The sequence below is a fragment of the Myotis lucifugus genome, unplaced genomic scaffold (genome assembly GCF_000147115.1).
Source record: "Myotis lucifugus unplaced genomic scaffold, Myoluc2.0 scaffold_493, whole genome shotgun sequence".
Taxonomy (NCBI): domain Eukaryota; kingdom Metazoa; phylum Chordata; class Mammalia; order Chiroptera; family Vespertilionidae; genus Myotis; species Myotis lucifugus.
Window position 1 is genome coordinate 336,423 of NW_005871541.1, and position 15,360 is coordinate 351,782.

General features: G+C 54.6%; 2 protein-coding genes across 2 annotated transcripts in view; both read left to right on the plus strand.

The window, feature by feature from the left end:
* TMEM145 (transmembrane protein 145) overlaps positions 1–5,072 on the plus strand; it is an 8,242-nt gene extending 3,170 nt beyond the window's left edge. Inside the window, exons 12-15 of the mRNA XM_014445982.2 lie at positions 498–670; positions 1,151–1,271; positions 3,590–3,796; positions 4,289–5,072. Coding sequence (XP_014301468.1) covers positions 498–670; positions 1,151–1,271; positions 3,590–3,796; positions 4,289–4,537 — 750 coding nt within the window. The 3' untranslated portion in view covers positions 4,538–5,072. The remainder of the gene's footprint in view (positions 1–497; positions 671–1,150; positions 1,272–3,589; positions 3,797–4,288) is intronic.
* A 291-nt stretch (positions 5,073–5,363) lies between these two features.
* The window catches only part of MEGF8 (multiple EGF like domains 8), a 42,719-nt gene continuing 32,722 nt past the window's right edge, over positions 5,364–15,360 (plus strand). The window contains exons 1-6 of the mRNA XM_006103592.3: positions 5,364–6,378; positions 12,250–12,413; positions 12,648–12,854; positions 13,868–14,048; positions 14,128–14,216; positions 14,772–15,187. Of these exons, the coding sequence (XP_006103654.1) occupies positions 6,192–6,378; positions 12,250–12,413; positions 12,648–12,854; positions 13,868–14,048; positions 14,128–14,216; positions 14,772–15,187 (1,244 nt within the window). The 5' untranslated portion in view covers positions 5,364–6,191. The remainder of the gene's footprint in view (positions 6,379–12,249; positions 12,414–12,647; positions 12,855–13,867; positions 14,049–14,127; positions 14,217–14,771; positions 15,188–15,360) is intronic.

Consider the following 15,360-nt stretch of genomic DNA (forward strand, 5'->3'; position numbering starts at 1 on the left):
CATGCATTATCAGATATTTTACCATTACGATTTATTAGCAGTAGCAAAATTACAGTTATGAAGTAAGCAACGAAAATAATTTTATGGTTGGGGGGTCACCAACCAGAGGAACTGTATTTAAAGGGGTTGCAGCATTAGGAAGGTTGAGAACCACTGCTCTAAGGCTTTATATTACCTTTGGCTTTGGCTTCAGCCAAAAGGTGTCTCTCTCAGCCTCAGTTTCCCCCTCTGTGAAAGTGGGGTGATCATAAGACCTACCTCATAGAGTTGATAAATGGAAAGCTTCCACATGGCAGTGTTTACCTGTTGGGCCCATGGTAGATGCAGTCTCTTCCTATCTTTGTCACCCTTTCTCTATCTCTATATGTTCTGTCTCCATCCCTTGTTCTGCTGCTTCTGTCCTGACCAAGTAACTCTGTCCCCTGGGTGCCCAGGGGTGTGGTCTGGGGTTCCTATGTGGAGGCCAGGGCTATGACAAACCCTCTCCCTTGGGTCAGTTCTTTGACCCGGGCCAGGTACTGTACACGTATGAGTCGCCGGCAGGCTACGGGCTCATCGGGCTGCAGGTGGTGGCTTACGTGTGGTTCTGCTACGCCGTGCTTGTCTCTTTGCGCCATTTCCCGGAGAAGCAGCCCTTTTATGTGCCCTTCTTTGCTGCCTACACCCTCTGGTGAGATGTGCTGGGCCTTCGATATGTCCCCGTGTAACCTCACACAAGTCAATTAACTTTTGCCTCATTTTCCTCATTTGTTTAATGGAGGTGGAAATGGTACTGCCTCATAGAGCCACTGTGAGAGTTCAATGAATTCATAAATGTAAAATGCTTAGAAACAGATCTGGCATGCAGTAGGTCCTTAGTTGTTATCATATGTTAATTCATTCATCAAATAGCTATTGATTTTTCTACTGGGTGCTGGGATGTGGGGTGGGGTGGAACTGAGTTCAATTCAACCTAGTCCTTGCCCCCCAGAATTTCCCAGGCCAGTGGAAATCTTGCCCCTTTTAACCTCTGGTTTTTGAAGGTCACACAACTTCCCTCCAGTTTGGGACACACCTGGGGCCTGTGTGTGTGTCTGGCAGGGGAGTTAGGGGTAGGGGTGGGTGGAGGGCATGTGGCAGTGTCTCTACCAATCCAATTCCTCCTTTTCAGGTTCTTTGCAGTTCCTGTCATGGCCCTGATTGCCAACTTTGGGATCCCCAAGTGGGCTCGGGAGAAGATTGTCAACGGCATCCAGCTGGGAATCCATTTGTATGCTCATGGCGTGTTCCTGGTGAGGATGAGCACCCGGTGGGGTGGGAAGCCAATAGGCCGTGAGACTCCCACCCCGATCTGCCTGAACTTTTGATCCATCTCTTTCACTTCATTCCTTCAGTCATTTAATAGACACTGATTGAGAGTCTGCTAGGTTCCTGCAGGCTACTCTACTGTGTCCCTCAGACTCTGCTCTCTTCTGTTCCTCTCTCCCACCTTGTGTCTGGGCTCTTCCCCCAACCCACCCTCTTTCTTTGCCCCCTTCCCCATTCCCATTCCTGCTCTTGTGTTCCCAGACTCGAATTTCTCTTCTGTATCCCCACTGCCTCTCCCAATGCTCTTGGTCTCTACTCCACCCTTCACCCACACAATCTCTGGTATCTGTCACTCTATCACAGGCCATTGTTTGGAAAGAAGCAGCTGGGGTGGGCCAGGCTGGGGCTCCAGGGTCCTAGATCAGAATGACATCAAGAGGGTACCAGCAGCAAACTTCTTCTTTTCTCTGTTTTATATCCTATCCAGACTTCTAGGTGACAGTTCTTATATTAATTCATCAATCCAGCCACTATCCACCTATCCACCATTCAGTGAGCACCTGTCTCAAAAGGTGTCTCTCTCAGCCTCATGATCACCCCACTTCACAGAGGGGGAAACTGAGGCTGAGAGACACCTTTTTGGCTGAAGACAGCCTTTGTTTCATGCTAGGAACACCCAGATGCATTTATTCCTAACCTCTTTTTCTAAGTGTCAGAGCAGCCCCAGGACAGAATGGATAATCGTCATTGAACCCAATATACAGAGAAGGGAAGCTAAGTCCCAGAGAAGGCAGGTGACCGGCCAGGGCTCCAAGGCCTTTGGTGGCAGGGCAGGGGCTTTGAACCTGGTCCATCTCCGGCAGACCACAAGAGCTGGCATGAGAGGGAAATAGGCATCACTGAGGGCTCCAGCTCCTGACCCCAGGGGTCTACCATGTGCTGTGTAGGAAAGGTACTCAGCTGAAGGAGGGGGCCAGGTCCTCTAGTTGCTACTCCAAAGCCTGACTCAGGTACAGTCTCCCCTTCCTGGGATGGTCCATCTTTAGGCTCTGCAGGAAGTCAGAAAGGGGCAGAGAGAGAAGTGATGAGAACCCACCATGGGCCAGGCTCTGCACCAGTTTTCATTTCCACCCTTTTCTCATCTTTCTGAGTAGGCACTGCAATCCCTTTCCCCAGTGAGGCGTGGGGAGTTTAATCAACATGCCCCAGATCCTACACTTAGTGAGCTGTGGGGCTGAGAGGTGGGGTGCAGGCTCAAAACACCAAACACTGTGCCCCTTCTTCTGTATTTCACCTTCAGCCAGTTTCATTCCTAAAAAATGCTCACATTAGCTCAGCCCAGCTCCACCACAGACATTCCACTGCTGATTGGCTTCAGCTTCTTATTAATTTATTCAGCACAACCTTAGAGGGGTCATGCTGGCTTCTTGGGTGCAGTACTAGATTCATTCCCAGGCACTGCCTTTCTACTAGACCAGTGGTCGGCAAACTCATTAGTCAACAGAGCCAAATATCAACAGTACGACGATTGAAATTTCTTTTGAGAGCCAAATTTTTTAAACTTAAACTATATAGGTAGGTACATTGTTATTAACTTAATTAGGGTACTCCTAAGGCTTAGGAAGAGCCACACTCAAGGGGCCAAAGAGCCGCATGTGGCTCGAGAGCCGCAGTTTGCCGACCACGGTACTAGACTAATTGGGGAGACATCTCTACATTCAACCAATATTATTGAGAGCTTATATGTGCCAGGTACTGTTGTAGAAGGTATTGGGGATTCAGCAGGGAACAGAACAGTCAAGTTCCTGCCCTCATGGAGCTAACATTCTAGAAGCTGCTAGTTCAATTGAATTTTCTGTGTTTATGAAAATATTCTATGAATTTTTGATGTTCAATATGATAGCTACTATCCATATGTGGCCATTGAGCACTTAAATATGGCTAGTGTGACTGAGAAACAACAAATTTAGTTTAACTTTTATTAAATTTAAATAGTCACATGTGGCTAGTGGCTATCGTACTGCACAACGCAAGACGCTGAAGCTTAACTAGTGATAACTAACTCAGCGATCAGGGCTCTGATGGAAGAAGCATTGGCAGAGTAATGAGTTGTGGAGGAGGAAAAAGTCAGAGCCCAGGGCACTTGAGAGCCCACAGGAGGCGCCTAATCCCGCTTGAAGGGTTGCAGGGAAGCGTGGGGGTTTCCAAGTGCAGGGGAATCCTTAGGGCTCCATGTCTATGGAGACAACCTGAGGCCTGGACAGTGAGTGCGTCTTCAACCTGCACCTGGCCCCTCGCCCAGATCATGACACGCCCCTCGGCGGCCAACAAGAACTTCCCCTACCACGTGCGCACATCGCAGATCGCTTCGGCCGGTGCCCCGGGGCCCGGAGGTAGCGAGTCGGCAGACAAGGCCTTCCCGCAGCACGTCTATGGGAACGTGACGTTCATCAGCGACTCGGTGCCCAACTTCACGGAGCTCTTCTCCATCCCCCCGCCCGCCTCCTCCGTAAGCCCCGCGCCCCCGGCGCCCGAGGAGCTGCTGGCGCCGCCCCTGGAGTACCTAACCCCACTCCCGGCCCCGCCACCGTTCCCCCGCGCCCTAGGCGCCTGAGCCCACCCCCCTGCCTTTCGCACCCCCCCGCGCCCCGATGCGCGTCGCGACCGTCCCCCCGGCGCCCGCGCCCACCCTGCCCGACTGGGTCCTGGCGCTGTTGCGCACGCCCCCGCGGACGCCGCGCGCGGTGCCCCCCGCCGCTCGCCTTCCGCAGCTCTCCCCCGCCTCCCCCGCCGCCGCCGGAGTTCGCCCCGCGCGCCCCGACGCCACCCCTCGAGTATCTGGCCCCGCTGCCCAGGCGCCCCATCACCCGCTCCTTCCCTGACTGACATGGGCGCCCACACCTCGGGAGGGGGGTCCTCCGGGGGGAGGGGGACGGGCCTTCGGGGCCGCATCTGCCCCCCGAGGGTCCCGGACGGCCTCTGACCCTGACCCCCCTCCCAGGCCGGGAAGCAGGTGGAGGAGACGGCGGTGGCGGCGGCGGCGGCCCCGAGGGGCCGCGTGGTGACCACGGCCGAGCCCGGCGCGGCCTCCCCGCCCCCACCCTCTCGGTTCCCCAAAGTGGCCGACCCGAGCTGGGATGGCCCGACGCCGCCCTACCAGCCGCTTGTGCCCCAGACGGCGTCGCCGCACACCGGCTTCACCGAATACTTCAGCATGCGCACGGCCGGGGGCACCGCACCCCCAGTCTGAACCCCAGCACGCCCCTGCCCCATGGGCCGCGCGCCGGGTCCCGGACCCCCGCTCTATCCCAGCCCCAGGGCTCAGCCATCCCAGGCCTTCCCGCCCCGCCCCACCCCGCGCGCCCAGGTAGGGGTGCGCGGTGTCCCGCTCCTCCCCTCCCCCTGACTCTTGTGCCAAACGGTCCCGCGGGAGCCGCTCTCCCCGTCCCCTCCCTCAGCCCCTGCCCCGAGCGCCGGATTCTGGGCTCCCGCTGTTCCGTGACCTCCGGCCCCCTGGCCCCCTCCGAGACCTTTGACCCCGCCGGAATCCGGAACACCAGTGAGGATCGCCGGGACCCAGCCCGTGGACGCGCCAGGAGGACTCCGCAACCCCCAGCCACTGCTCCTGGGACGGATACTGTGAAGCTGGCAGTGACTCTGAAAACTTCCCTTGGATCTGTGACTTCGGACCCGTGCTCTGTCACCCCATCTCTATCCCGGGGGACCTCCCTCAGGTCCCCGGTAGAAAGACTTTTTCCCCTTCTTGCCAAAATAAAGAGGATTCGTTGAGTTTGTATCTATAAGATGGCCTCTTTTAATTACATTGATGATGCTCAGAGACGCGGCTGAGCAAGAACCGTTCCAGACTCGGGACCTTAGTGTGTCCATCTGTGAAATGGCCTTTTGGGAGAGGCCTGCATAACCTGACCCAGAATCTGAGAGCACCCGAAAATATGAATCATTTAGGCCTTGTACTGCACCGCTCTCTTATTTTGACCTTCTCTTCCCCAGTCAGAGATAGAGGCGCCCTCCAGTGGTGGGTACTGTGCTCGGGCATCTGCACCCCGAGCTTGGGTTACAATTTTAGCATTGCGCATGTGCAATCCTCTCTTTTTCACAGGCCAAGCCGATCTATGCTGCGCATGCGTCTGGGTACAAATGGGCGGGGAAGTTTCCGGAAGTCCCTTTTGTGGAGGGGTAGGGTTTGGGGTTCCGCAGTCCTCCCATGGCCGCTCTGACCTTAGGCTCCGCGACTTCTCGCCTCCTCTCCCAGCCCCCAGTCCTCCCACAGCGGCCGCTCGGCCCCGCCCCCTCGCCCACCCCGCGGTCTTCCCGGGGCCGCTCTGGCTCGAGAGTCCCTTCGTCTCTGTGATCTGGCCTATCCGGCTCCGGAGGGAGGCGCGGGTGGGTGAGCCAGGGAGTGAGTCCTGCGTTCCAGGCCCGAGCCGGTGAGGACGGGCTCCGCCCCCGCCGGGAGTCTCTCCCGGCCCGGCCCGGCCCGGCCCGCACCCTCTATGGAGGCCCTCGTCCGGCTGTAGGGCCCCTCGCCTCATGGGGACCCACCCATTTCTAAGGTCCGGTTTGGCCCGCAGCGGTCCGCGTCTGTAATTGCTGGACATCGTGTATGGGGTCAGCCAGCCTATGGGGGCCTGTGTCTATAAGGGACTCCCACGGTCCCTAGGGGTCGGCCGTGTCCATAGCAACCCCATTTACAGGGCCTATCATGGGTCTGTAGGGTCCACCTTTCGACTTCCAGAGCCCGTCAACAGAGGCAGGTCCCTTCGCGGGGACTGCGACTCCTGGGCCTCCGCGGGCTACCAGGCCATGTCCCGTCCATAGAGGTCGCATTTTCAGCATCGGTGGAGGGTCCGTGCCATCTGTAAGGGTCAGTGCTGGAGGCGGCGATGGCCCTGGGCCGGGCTCTGGCCGCCGTGCTGGCTCTGTGTTTGGCCATGCTGGGGCCGATGTCCCCTGGGGCCCGGGCGGGGGACTGCAAGGGGCAGCGGCAAGTGCTGCGGGAGGCCCCAGGCTTCGTGACGGATGGTGCGGGCAACTACAGCGTCAATGGCAATTGCGAGTGGCTCATCGAGGGTGAGTGGGGCAGTGCGGGTCACACACCCAGTCATTTGCTGATTCATTCATTTGCGAACTCATTCATCCCTTCACCACATCCCCAGAGTCCTTTTCTGTGCCAGGCCCTTTGCTCTAAAAAGCAGCCCACCTGAGCCCTGCCCTGCAAGGCCTTGAAGTCTGGTGGGGGAGTTGTACCCAGAGCTAGGGCATCAATATGGGTATTCTGAGTAACTGTTAGAAACTCGGGCTCTGCGCCCAACCATCTTGCTTCAAATTTCGGATCCACTTCTAACTAGTTTTGTAAATTTGGGAAGGTGGCTTTCTTTTTCTGAGGTTCAGCTTGCCCTCCCCCAAGTGGGGATAATAATAGTACTTCGGACTGCTCCACTCCCTCAAAGGGTTGTTGGAATGAAATGAGAACAGGTTTTTTAACATGCCTGGCAAATGGTAAATGCTCAGTACATGATATTAGGATTATTACTGTTGTCATTTTTTTTAAAAATATATGTTATTGATTTTTTACAGAGAGGAAGGGAGAGAGATAGAGAGTTAGAAACATCGATGAGAGAGAAACATGGATCAGCTGCCTCCTGCACATCTCCCACTGGGGTTGTGCCCGCAACCCAGGTACATGCCCCTGACCGGAACCGAACCCGGGACCCCTCAGTCCCCAGGCCGACGCTCTATCCACTGAGCCAAACCGGTCTTGGCTACTGTTGTCATTTTTAAAGTATCAATAAAAAGCATTTTTTTCAATCATTCATGTGCCAGATACTATATTTGCTACTGAGACATAGCAGAGACCAAGGCAGTCCCAGAAGTCCCTGATGACTTGAGGCTTGGGATCCAGTGGGGGAGACAACACATTAATAGTCAGTCCAGAGTAGTTGGTACTGTGATGGAGGAACCCCACAGGTGTGGGGGATCCTAGAGGAGGTGCCTGGCCTGGGGCCAGGGAGAGCAGAGGGCTTCCGAGAGGAGATGTCTGAGCTGAGAACTAAAGGACCAATAGGAATCAGTCAGGAGGAGGAGGAAGAGCAGTCCAGAAAGAGGGAACAGCCTGTGCAAGGGCCCCAGCCCTATCCTCATGGGCTTCCAGTCCAGTGGGGGAAGCACACTTACCCTCAAGGAGAGGGAAGCCCAGAGAAAATGACTTAGTTTGGGCAATAGCTGAGACCAGAGGCATATGTAGGAGGGAGCATAAGAGCATTCCAGGCAAGGAGAACAGCCCGTACAAAGGCCTGGCTGCAGGAGGGTATGCTGCTTTTGAGGAAGTAGAAATGCAGTGTGTAGAATGCAGAATACAACAAGATAAATCATGAGCCAGAAGCTGAGGCTTGAGGGGAGGTAGAGGGTGTAGGACCTTGTGATTTTGAACTGTGTCCTTAGGGCAATAGGGAGGTGGAAGAGAAGTCCAGGAAGGCTTATCTTGGCATGGATGTAGGAGCTGGCCTCCAAGGAGAGGTGGGGGTCCCCCAGGGGAGGTCCTGGGCAAAGGCCAGAGGTGCGCTAGGGCCTGGATTGTGTAGGGCCTCCGTCTGTGGGCTGTGGAGCTTGGTCTTTACCCTGGGGCACTGGGAAGTCATGGAGGGGGTTTTCTTTTCTTTTTTTAAAAAAATATTTTTATTGATTTCAGAGAGGAAGGGAGAGGGAGAGAGAAATATCAATGATGAGAGAGAATCATTGATAGGCTGCCTCCTGCTCGTCCCCGACTGGGGATCGAGCTCACAACCTGGGCATGTGCCCTTGACCGGAATCGAACCCAGGACCCTTTAGTCTACAGCCTATGCCTATCCACTGAGCCAAACCTGCTAGGGCCATGCAGTGGTTTTTCAACAGGGGAAGGACATGATCTAATTTATGTTTTATATGTTATTTATCTATGGCTGTTGTGTGGGGTGTGGATGAAGCATGTTTCTTGGGCATGTGTGTCTGTCCCTAGCTTTGGGGGCTATTTCTGTCTGTGGGGTGGTGAGAACAGAATGGGAAGTATGTGTATGTTTTGGGGGTATGTGGTATCTCCTGGCCTTGAAGAGCCCCAGTCTGTTTGTGGACACAGTGAGCCCAGGTCTGAGACAGAAGGAGGTACAGGGTGGGTAGAGGAGCCTATAAGGGAGTGAGAGGACACTGCTGGGGATCACAGGGGAGAAGCCACTGGAGCAGGGTTCTGAAGCATGCATAGGAGTTTACTGGATAAGAACAGGGAACAGCCTCTATGAAGACAAAGAAGAGGTTGGTGTCTTAGGAGCCACATATAGGTTTTTCTAGTCTGGCTGGACTGTTAGTTGAAAGGTGAGGAGGGCACCAGAAGCAGGGGAAGAAGGGCCCTGAATGGCACTGAGACCAGCTTGGCTTTGCTCTTGGGATTGAAGGGGAGCTACAGAAGGATTTTGAGTAGGAGTGGGACTTTGCTCTCAAGCCAGGTGGGGGCAAACTGGGCACCTGGTGTGCTAGTCTTGCAGGAGAGGATGAGTTCTGACTTGGGCAGGAACTAAGGAGGTGGAGAGGCGGGGAGAGCACTGAGAGATGTTTGTGAAGTTTCACCAATGAGACTTGGGGACCAACTGGCTGGATGTTGGGGTAGGGAGGAGTCTGGGAGATTTCCAGATCCCCTTTGATCTCCCATTCTTCCCAAAGCCTATCACCTCTGAAACCAACATACTCCCCTACTTATTAAAGAAATAAGCCATTTACTTTTGTACTAAGTTCACATTTTATTGTGCAGTCCTCATAATATCCTCATGAATAAGAGGCTTTTGCTTTTGAAGAGCAGGGGGTTTTGTGGTTGGATCTATTCTGGATGGCATGGGGGTGGGCCCATGTTGGGTGGAAACAGGAGACCTTGAACTTAGGGAGGAACTTGGGGAAGGCAGATGGTGAGCCTGCCTCTGGCAGGCACTTAACAAAGATGTACTTGTTTTGAGCTTTATAGTTTGGTTGAGGCTGGTAAGACTGGGAGTTCTTGTCTGGTCTGGCTGAATGGTTCTGCGTTCCCCAGACCATAGCTCGGGTCTGTTATGATGTTCTCTGGAGCTGTGTTCATTGCCTGAGGGAGGGCTGCCAACTTCATTATTTTGTCTTTTGTGCATTTCCTCATTCTTTCATCCAGCATTTCCCAAGCCCTTTCTCAGTGCTAGGCTCTGTGCTGGGTAATGTCAGGGAGGGAACCCAAGATGAGTTAGGTCCAGGCCCTGCCCTGTGGGCCTCCTCAGCTGCAGGGGAGACAGACCTGGCTACAGATGGTCCTGGCTCAGAAGAATGAAGGTTATGATGGGAAGTGAGAACCCCTAAGAGGGGTACCTAATCCAGCCAGGGGGTATGGGGGAAGGCTTCCTGGAGGAGTTGGGGAAACTTGCAGGCCGGCAGGGAGAATGTGCTCCAGATAGAGGGAGGAGCATGTGCAAAGGCCCAACACCTGGTTGAGCTGCAAGCAGTGGGGTGATGTGAGACCAGGTGAGACTTCAGATGTCAGGTTAGAGAGCTGGACTTTCTCCTGAGAATGGCGGGAGCCACGGAGTGCTTTTGAGCAGCGAAGGGCCAGGCCAGATGTTGAGTTGGGAAGGTCACTCAGAGATCCATGTCAGGGCAAGATGGAAGGCTGAGAGGCTAGGACGGAGACTGATCAGTGGTCCCGGTGAGAGCACAAGGCCTGGGCTGGCACATTAGAGTCACTGTCTCGAATCTCCACTCTAGCCTTAGTGGGTGGGGAAACTTATCCCCATTTTACATGCAGGAAACTGAGGCTCAGAGAGCCCATGGCACTGGCCCAAGATCACACAGCTAGTTGAGTTCTCTGTGAACATCTCCAGTATGCAGATGACTCTACCCACAGGCATGGCGGAAGGGGCTGGCCCAGGGTCGTCAGCAGGTCAGGAACAGAGCTGGAACCCAAGTCTAGTTGCCCTAGCCCAGAAGACTTCCATGAGCTCTTAGTGTGAGATGTGGGATGAGAGCCTTCTGGAACCAGGACCTGGCAGAGAGCAAGAATCTTGACAGTATTCGAAGTAGCAGCACTTAGGACTGCTAGGCCCCATTAAGCCCTTTATGTGCATTATGGCCTCTCATGCAGGCACAGTCATGTGTCAGCTGGGGCTGCAGTCATCTGAACACTCACTCACCTGGGCTGGGCATCCAAGAATCCTGCTCAGGGCTGGCAGTTGATGCGGGCTGTCAGCTGAAAACTCAGCTGGGGCTGTCAGCTCGGATGCCTACAGGTGGCCCCTGCATGTGGCTTTGGCTTTTTATAGCATGACAGCTATGTTCTGAGAAGGAGCATTCTATACCGCTCAGGTAAAAGCTGCAGAGCTTCCTCTGATCTAGCCTCAGAAGTCCCAGAATGCCACTTCTGCTGCTCTGTTGGTCAAACTAGTCTCTGAGGCTCTTCCCAGATATAAAGGGCAGGGCCTCAGCCTTCCCCTCTCACTGGGAGGAGTGGCCAGGGTGTGAATCCACCACAGTACCATTATATCCTCACTTTACAGATGAGGAGACCTATCCAGAGAGGTTAGGTGACGTGTTCAAGGTCACATAGCTAGTAACTAATACATGGCAGAGCCAGGATTTGAGTCCTGGCAATCTGGCTCCAGAGTCTATGCCCTTAGGTACCACAATAACAGAGAGGTGAGACCCTGGGTGGGCCAGAGAAGAGCTTGGTGCTCTAAGGTTCCGCCTGTGTGCAAGGGAAGGAATCAGCCCCTTCCCTAAGAACACTATTCGGCCTGGAACCGGGAACTTTCACAGAGGCCCTTTTCCATCTGGGATATGCCTCTCTGCTCAGGCCTGGGCCCCATCCCCCAGGCCTGGGTGTGTCTGAAGCTAAATGAGTGTGGAATCTAATGAACAAAATAAACTGATCCAGAGAAATAGAAGCATAGAACAGACTGCGGAATCTCAGAGGGAAGGTGGGGGAGGGTAGGTGGGTAGGAAGAGAGCAACCAAAGAACTTGTATGCATATATGCATAGCCCATGGACACAGACAATAGGGTGGTGAAGGCCTGGAGTCAGGGGTTGGGACAGGCTAGAAGGGATCAGTGGCGGGGAAAAGAGGACATATGTAATACTTTCAACAAGTTTTAATTAAAAAAAAAAAAATGAGCCCGGCCTGCATGGCTCAGTGGTTAAGCATCGACCTATGAACCAGATCACAGTTCGATTCCCGGTCAAGGCACACACCTGGGTTGCGGGTTCCGTCCCCATCAGAGTGGGTATGGGAGGCAGCCGATCAATGTTTCACTCTCACATCGATGTTTTTCTCTCTCTTCCTTTCTCTCTAAAATCAATAAAAACATATCTAAAAAAGCCCAGCTGGCATGGCTCAGTGTCAACTATGAACCAGAATCATTGATGAGCTGATCAATGATTCATCATTTTTTTTCTCTTTTTTCCCCTTTATTGAATAAGATATTACAAATGTGTCCTTATCCCCCCAATGTCCCCTCATCCCCCCAATCCTGCCCTCCCCCTCCCCCCCTGTTGTCCACATCCATCACTTATGCTTATGATTCTCTCATCATTGATGTTTCTATCTCTCTCTCCCTCTGCACTTCCTGTCTGAAATCAATAAAAAAAAAGAAGAAGAAAAAGAAGAGTAAATGGGAACAGCTCTGTCTGGTCACTGAGATGGGCTTCCTCTCTCAGCAGGTCCATTGCCCATCCTTTGGGTGGTCATCCCGACCTCAGGAGTCCTCTCAAGGGCTGATACTGCAATCCTTCTCTGAGCTCTGACCTCCCTGGGCTGTGAGGCCAGGAGCCTCAAAGACAGGGCCCAGATCAGACTCACTTGGGTCACCTCATTATGCAGAGCAGGGTCTGGTGTTTGTGGGTGGTCTGCACGGAGGTGTGGGGCGAGGGTTCACATCTGAGCCTGGCCCCTCTGTTTCCCCGCCCAGCACCGAGTCCCCAGCACCGGATCCTGCTGGACTTCCTTTTCCTTGACACGGAGTGCACGTATGACTACCTGTTCGTGTATGATGGTGACTCCCCCCGAGGGCCCTTGCTTGCCAGTCTGAGTGGGAGCACCCGACCCCCACCCATCGAGGCTTCCTCTGGCAAGGTTGGTGGGGCCGGGCCGTGGGCTGTGGCTGGAGGATCTCAGTGCAGTGTGGGGCAAGTGGGTAGATGCACACAGGGAGGGACAGAGAGACGGTGGGAGGGACATGGCATCAGGCAGAAGGACACGGGGACAGAGAAAGGTGGAGAGAGAAAGAAAGGAGGTGGGGACTTCCAGGGGGCAGGAGTGGACCACCTCCCGGTCAGGTCCCTGAACCCTGCCCACTTGTGCCTACAGATGCTGCTGCACCTCTTTAGCGATGCCAACTACAACCTGCTGGGCTTCAATGCCTCCTTCCGCTTCTCCCTGTGCCCTGGGGGCTGCCGCAACCATGGGCAGTGCCGGTCCCCAGGGGTGTGTGCCTGCGAGCCAGGTTGGGGGGGCCCTGACTGTGGCCTGCAGGAGTGTTCAGCCTACTGTGGCAGCCATGGCACCTGTGCCTCGGTGAGCCTGTCCCCCTGGGCCCTGACCTGTGACCACACCTGCTGCTCCCATCTCCTGGATCTGACTGCCCTTGTCTGACTCCCCCTGCCACTCCATTGACACTGACCCCACACCAGCGACCCTGCTCTCATCCGCAGTACTGCCCTCTCATTCCAGATTTCACCCTACCTCAGTGATGGCGAACCTTTTGAGCTCGGCGTGTCAGCATTTTGAAAAACCCTAACTTAACTCTGGTGCCGTGTCACATATAGAAATTTTTTGATATTTGCAACCATAGTAAAACAAAGATTTATATTTTTGATATTCATTTTATATATTTAAATGCCATTTAACAAAGAAAAATCAACCAAAAAAATGAGTTCGCGTGTCACCTCTGACACGTGTGTCATAGGTTCGCCATCACTGCTCTACCTGCTACTCCAACCCCACCCCACCTTCGCCTGGGGCCCCTCATCTGCCCGAGCCCACTCCTGTTCTCATCTACAACTCACCTCTCACCTTGCTTCCTCTTGCCAGGCCTGACTCCATCCCCCCACCCAGCCACGCAGTCTGGCATTATTCCCCCAGCCATGACTTTGACTTGCAACCACTGACTTTGGCCCTAAGACTTGCATATCCATCTTTGGGACTGGATCACGCTTTGAGCCCTACCTGTCTTGACCTCCTCAGATCCGAGCTCTTCTAGCTCAGACATTGACCTCACCATCTTTGTTTGCCAATCTGTTTTCTTTCTGTCCTCATTTTTCCCTCTGGTCTTTCTCTTTGTCTCTCTGTCCACTTTTCTCCACCTCTCTGCCTCCTCTGGTTGTGTCTCTGTGTCCCTTTTTTCCACTATTTATCTGTCTCTCTCCCTTTGCTTATCTGTCTCTTTATTTCCCCCCATTCTCTCCTTCCCTGTTCATCTCTCTCCTTCTCCCTTTCTGCTCCACGTCTCTCACTCTGGCTCTGGCTCTCTTCCCCCTGTCTCCCTGTCTCTCTCTCTATCCCCTGCCTTTGTGTCCCCTTCCCCCTAGCCCCTGGGACCGTGCCGCTGTGAGCCTGGCTTCCTGGGACGTGCCTGTGACCTGCACCTGTGGGAGAACCAGGGGGCTGGCTGGTGGCACAATGTGAGTGCCGGGGACCCTGCCTTCCCTGCCCGTGTCGGGGCAGCTGGTGCCTTCCTGTCCCCACCAGGACTGTTGGCCGTTTTTGGAGGTGAGCAAATGGGTGTGTGTCTGGGGTCTGGAGGCCTGGCAGCCTGTGGCCAGGGCTTGAGACCATCCACCTTTCATAGGCCAGGACCTCAACAGCGCCTTGGGTGACCTCGTGCTGTATAACTTCTCTGCCAACACCTGGGAGCGCTGGGACCTGAGTCCTGCTCCGGTATGGACCCCGCCTCTGCCCTGCCTGGAGGCGCCTGCCCACTCTGTCAGCCCCAGTAAGGGCCTCCCAGAGCCACCTCTTCACCTATAGCCCCTCCGCCTGCAGCTTGATAGGGGAACACCTGCTCCTTTGTTTCTGCTTTCTGTCTCAGATTTTTTTTGTCTTTCTTTATATCCCTTTCTACATCTTATCTTTCTGTGTGTCTTGTCTCGCTCCTGGTCCATCTCTCTGACCCTTGATCCTTGTGTCTCCTTCTCTCTGGACTGTATCTCTACTTCTCTGTTTTTCTCTGTCATTTCTCCTTCTATTTCTGTCTCCCTGGCTCTGCCTTCCTTATTGTGTTTCTTTGTTTCTCCTCTGCTTGTATTCACATGTGTCTGTCTTTACGGGTCTGTCTCTCTTCTGTCTTTGCTGCTCTTTGTCTTACCGTCTGTCTTTCTCTCTGTGTCTGTCTCTGTCTCTGCATCTCTGTGTCTGTGTGTGGCTCTTTCTGTCATTCTGTGTGTCACCATCTGTTTTCCCCTCCATCTCTGTCTCCTCGTCTCTTCCTCACAGGCTGCCCGTCACTCCCATGTGGCTGTGGCCTGGGCCGGCTCCCTGGTGTTGATGGGCGGTGAGCTGGCTGATGGCTCCCTCACTAGCGACGTGTGGGCCTTCAGCCCTCTGGGCGGGGGCCACTGGGAGCAACTGGCACCACCTGCTTCTAGTTCCTCGGGGCCGCCAGGCCTGGCAGGTCATGCAGCTGCCTTGGTGGACAACATCTGGCTCTATGTGTCTGGTGGCCGCACCCAGCACGACCTCTTCTCCTCCGGCCTCTTCCGTTTCCGCCTTGACAGCACCAGTGGGGGCTATTGGGAGCAGGTGATTCCGGCAGGTGGGCGGCCCCCTGCCGCCACCGGCCACTCCATGGTGTTTTACGCCCCATCTCGAGCCCTGCTGGTTCATGGTGGACACCGGCCCTCCACTGCCCGGTGAGTGACCTGCCCCACAACCTCTTCTCTGCAGGGCCAGGCCTGGCCCAATACCTGGGCTTTGTCTTTAGTGGGCTTTGCCAACCGATGGACTCCTGTAGGCATTCGGTCACTCCTTCCTTCATTTATTCACTCATGCACGCACCCACTCATCTCTGTCACTTGCTTCCCCA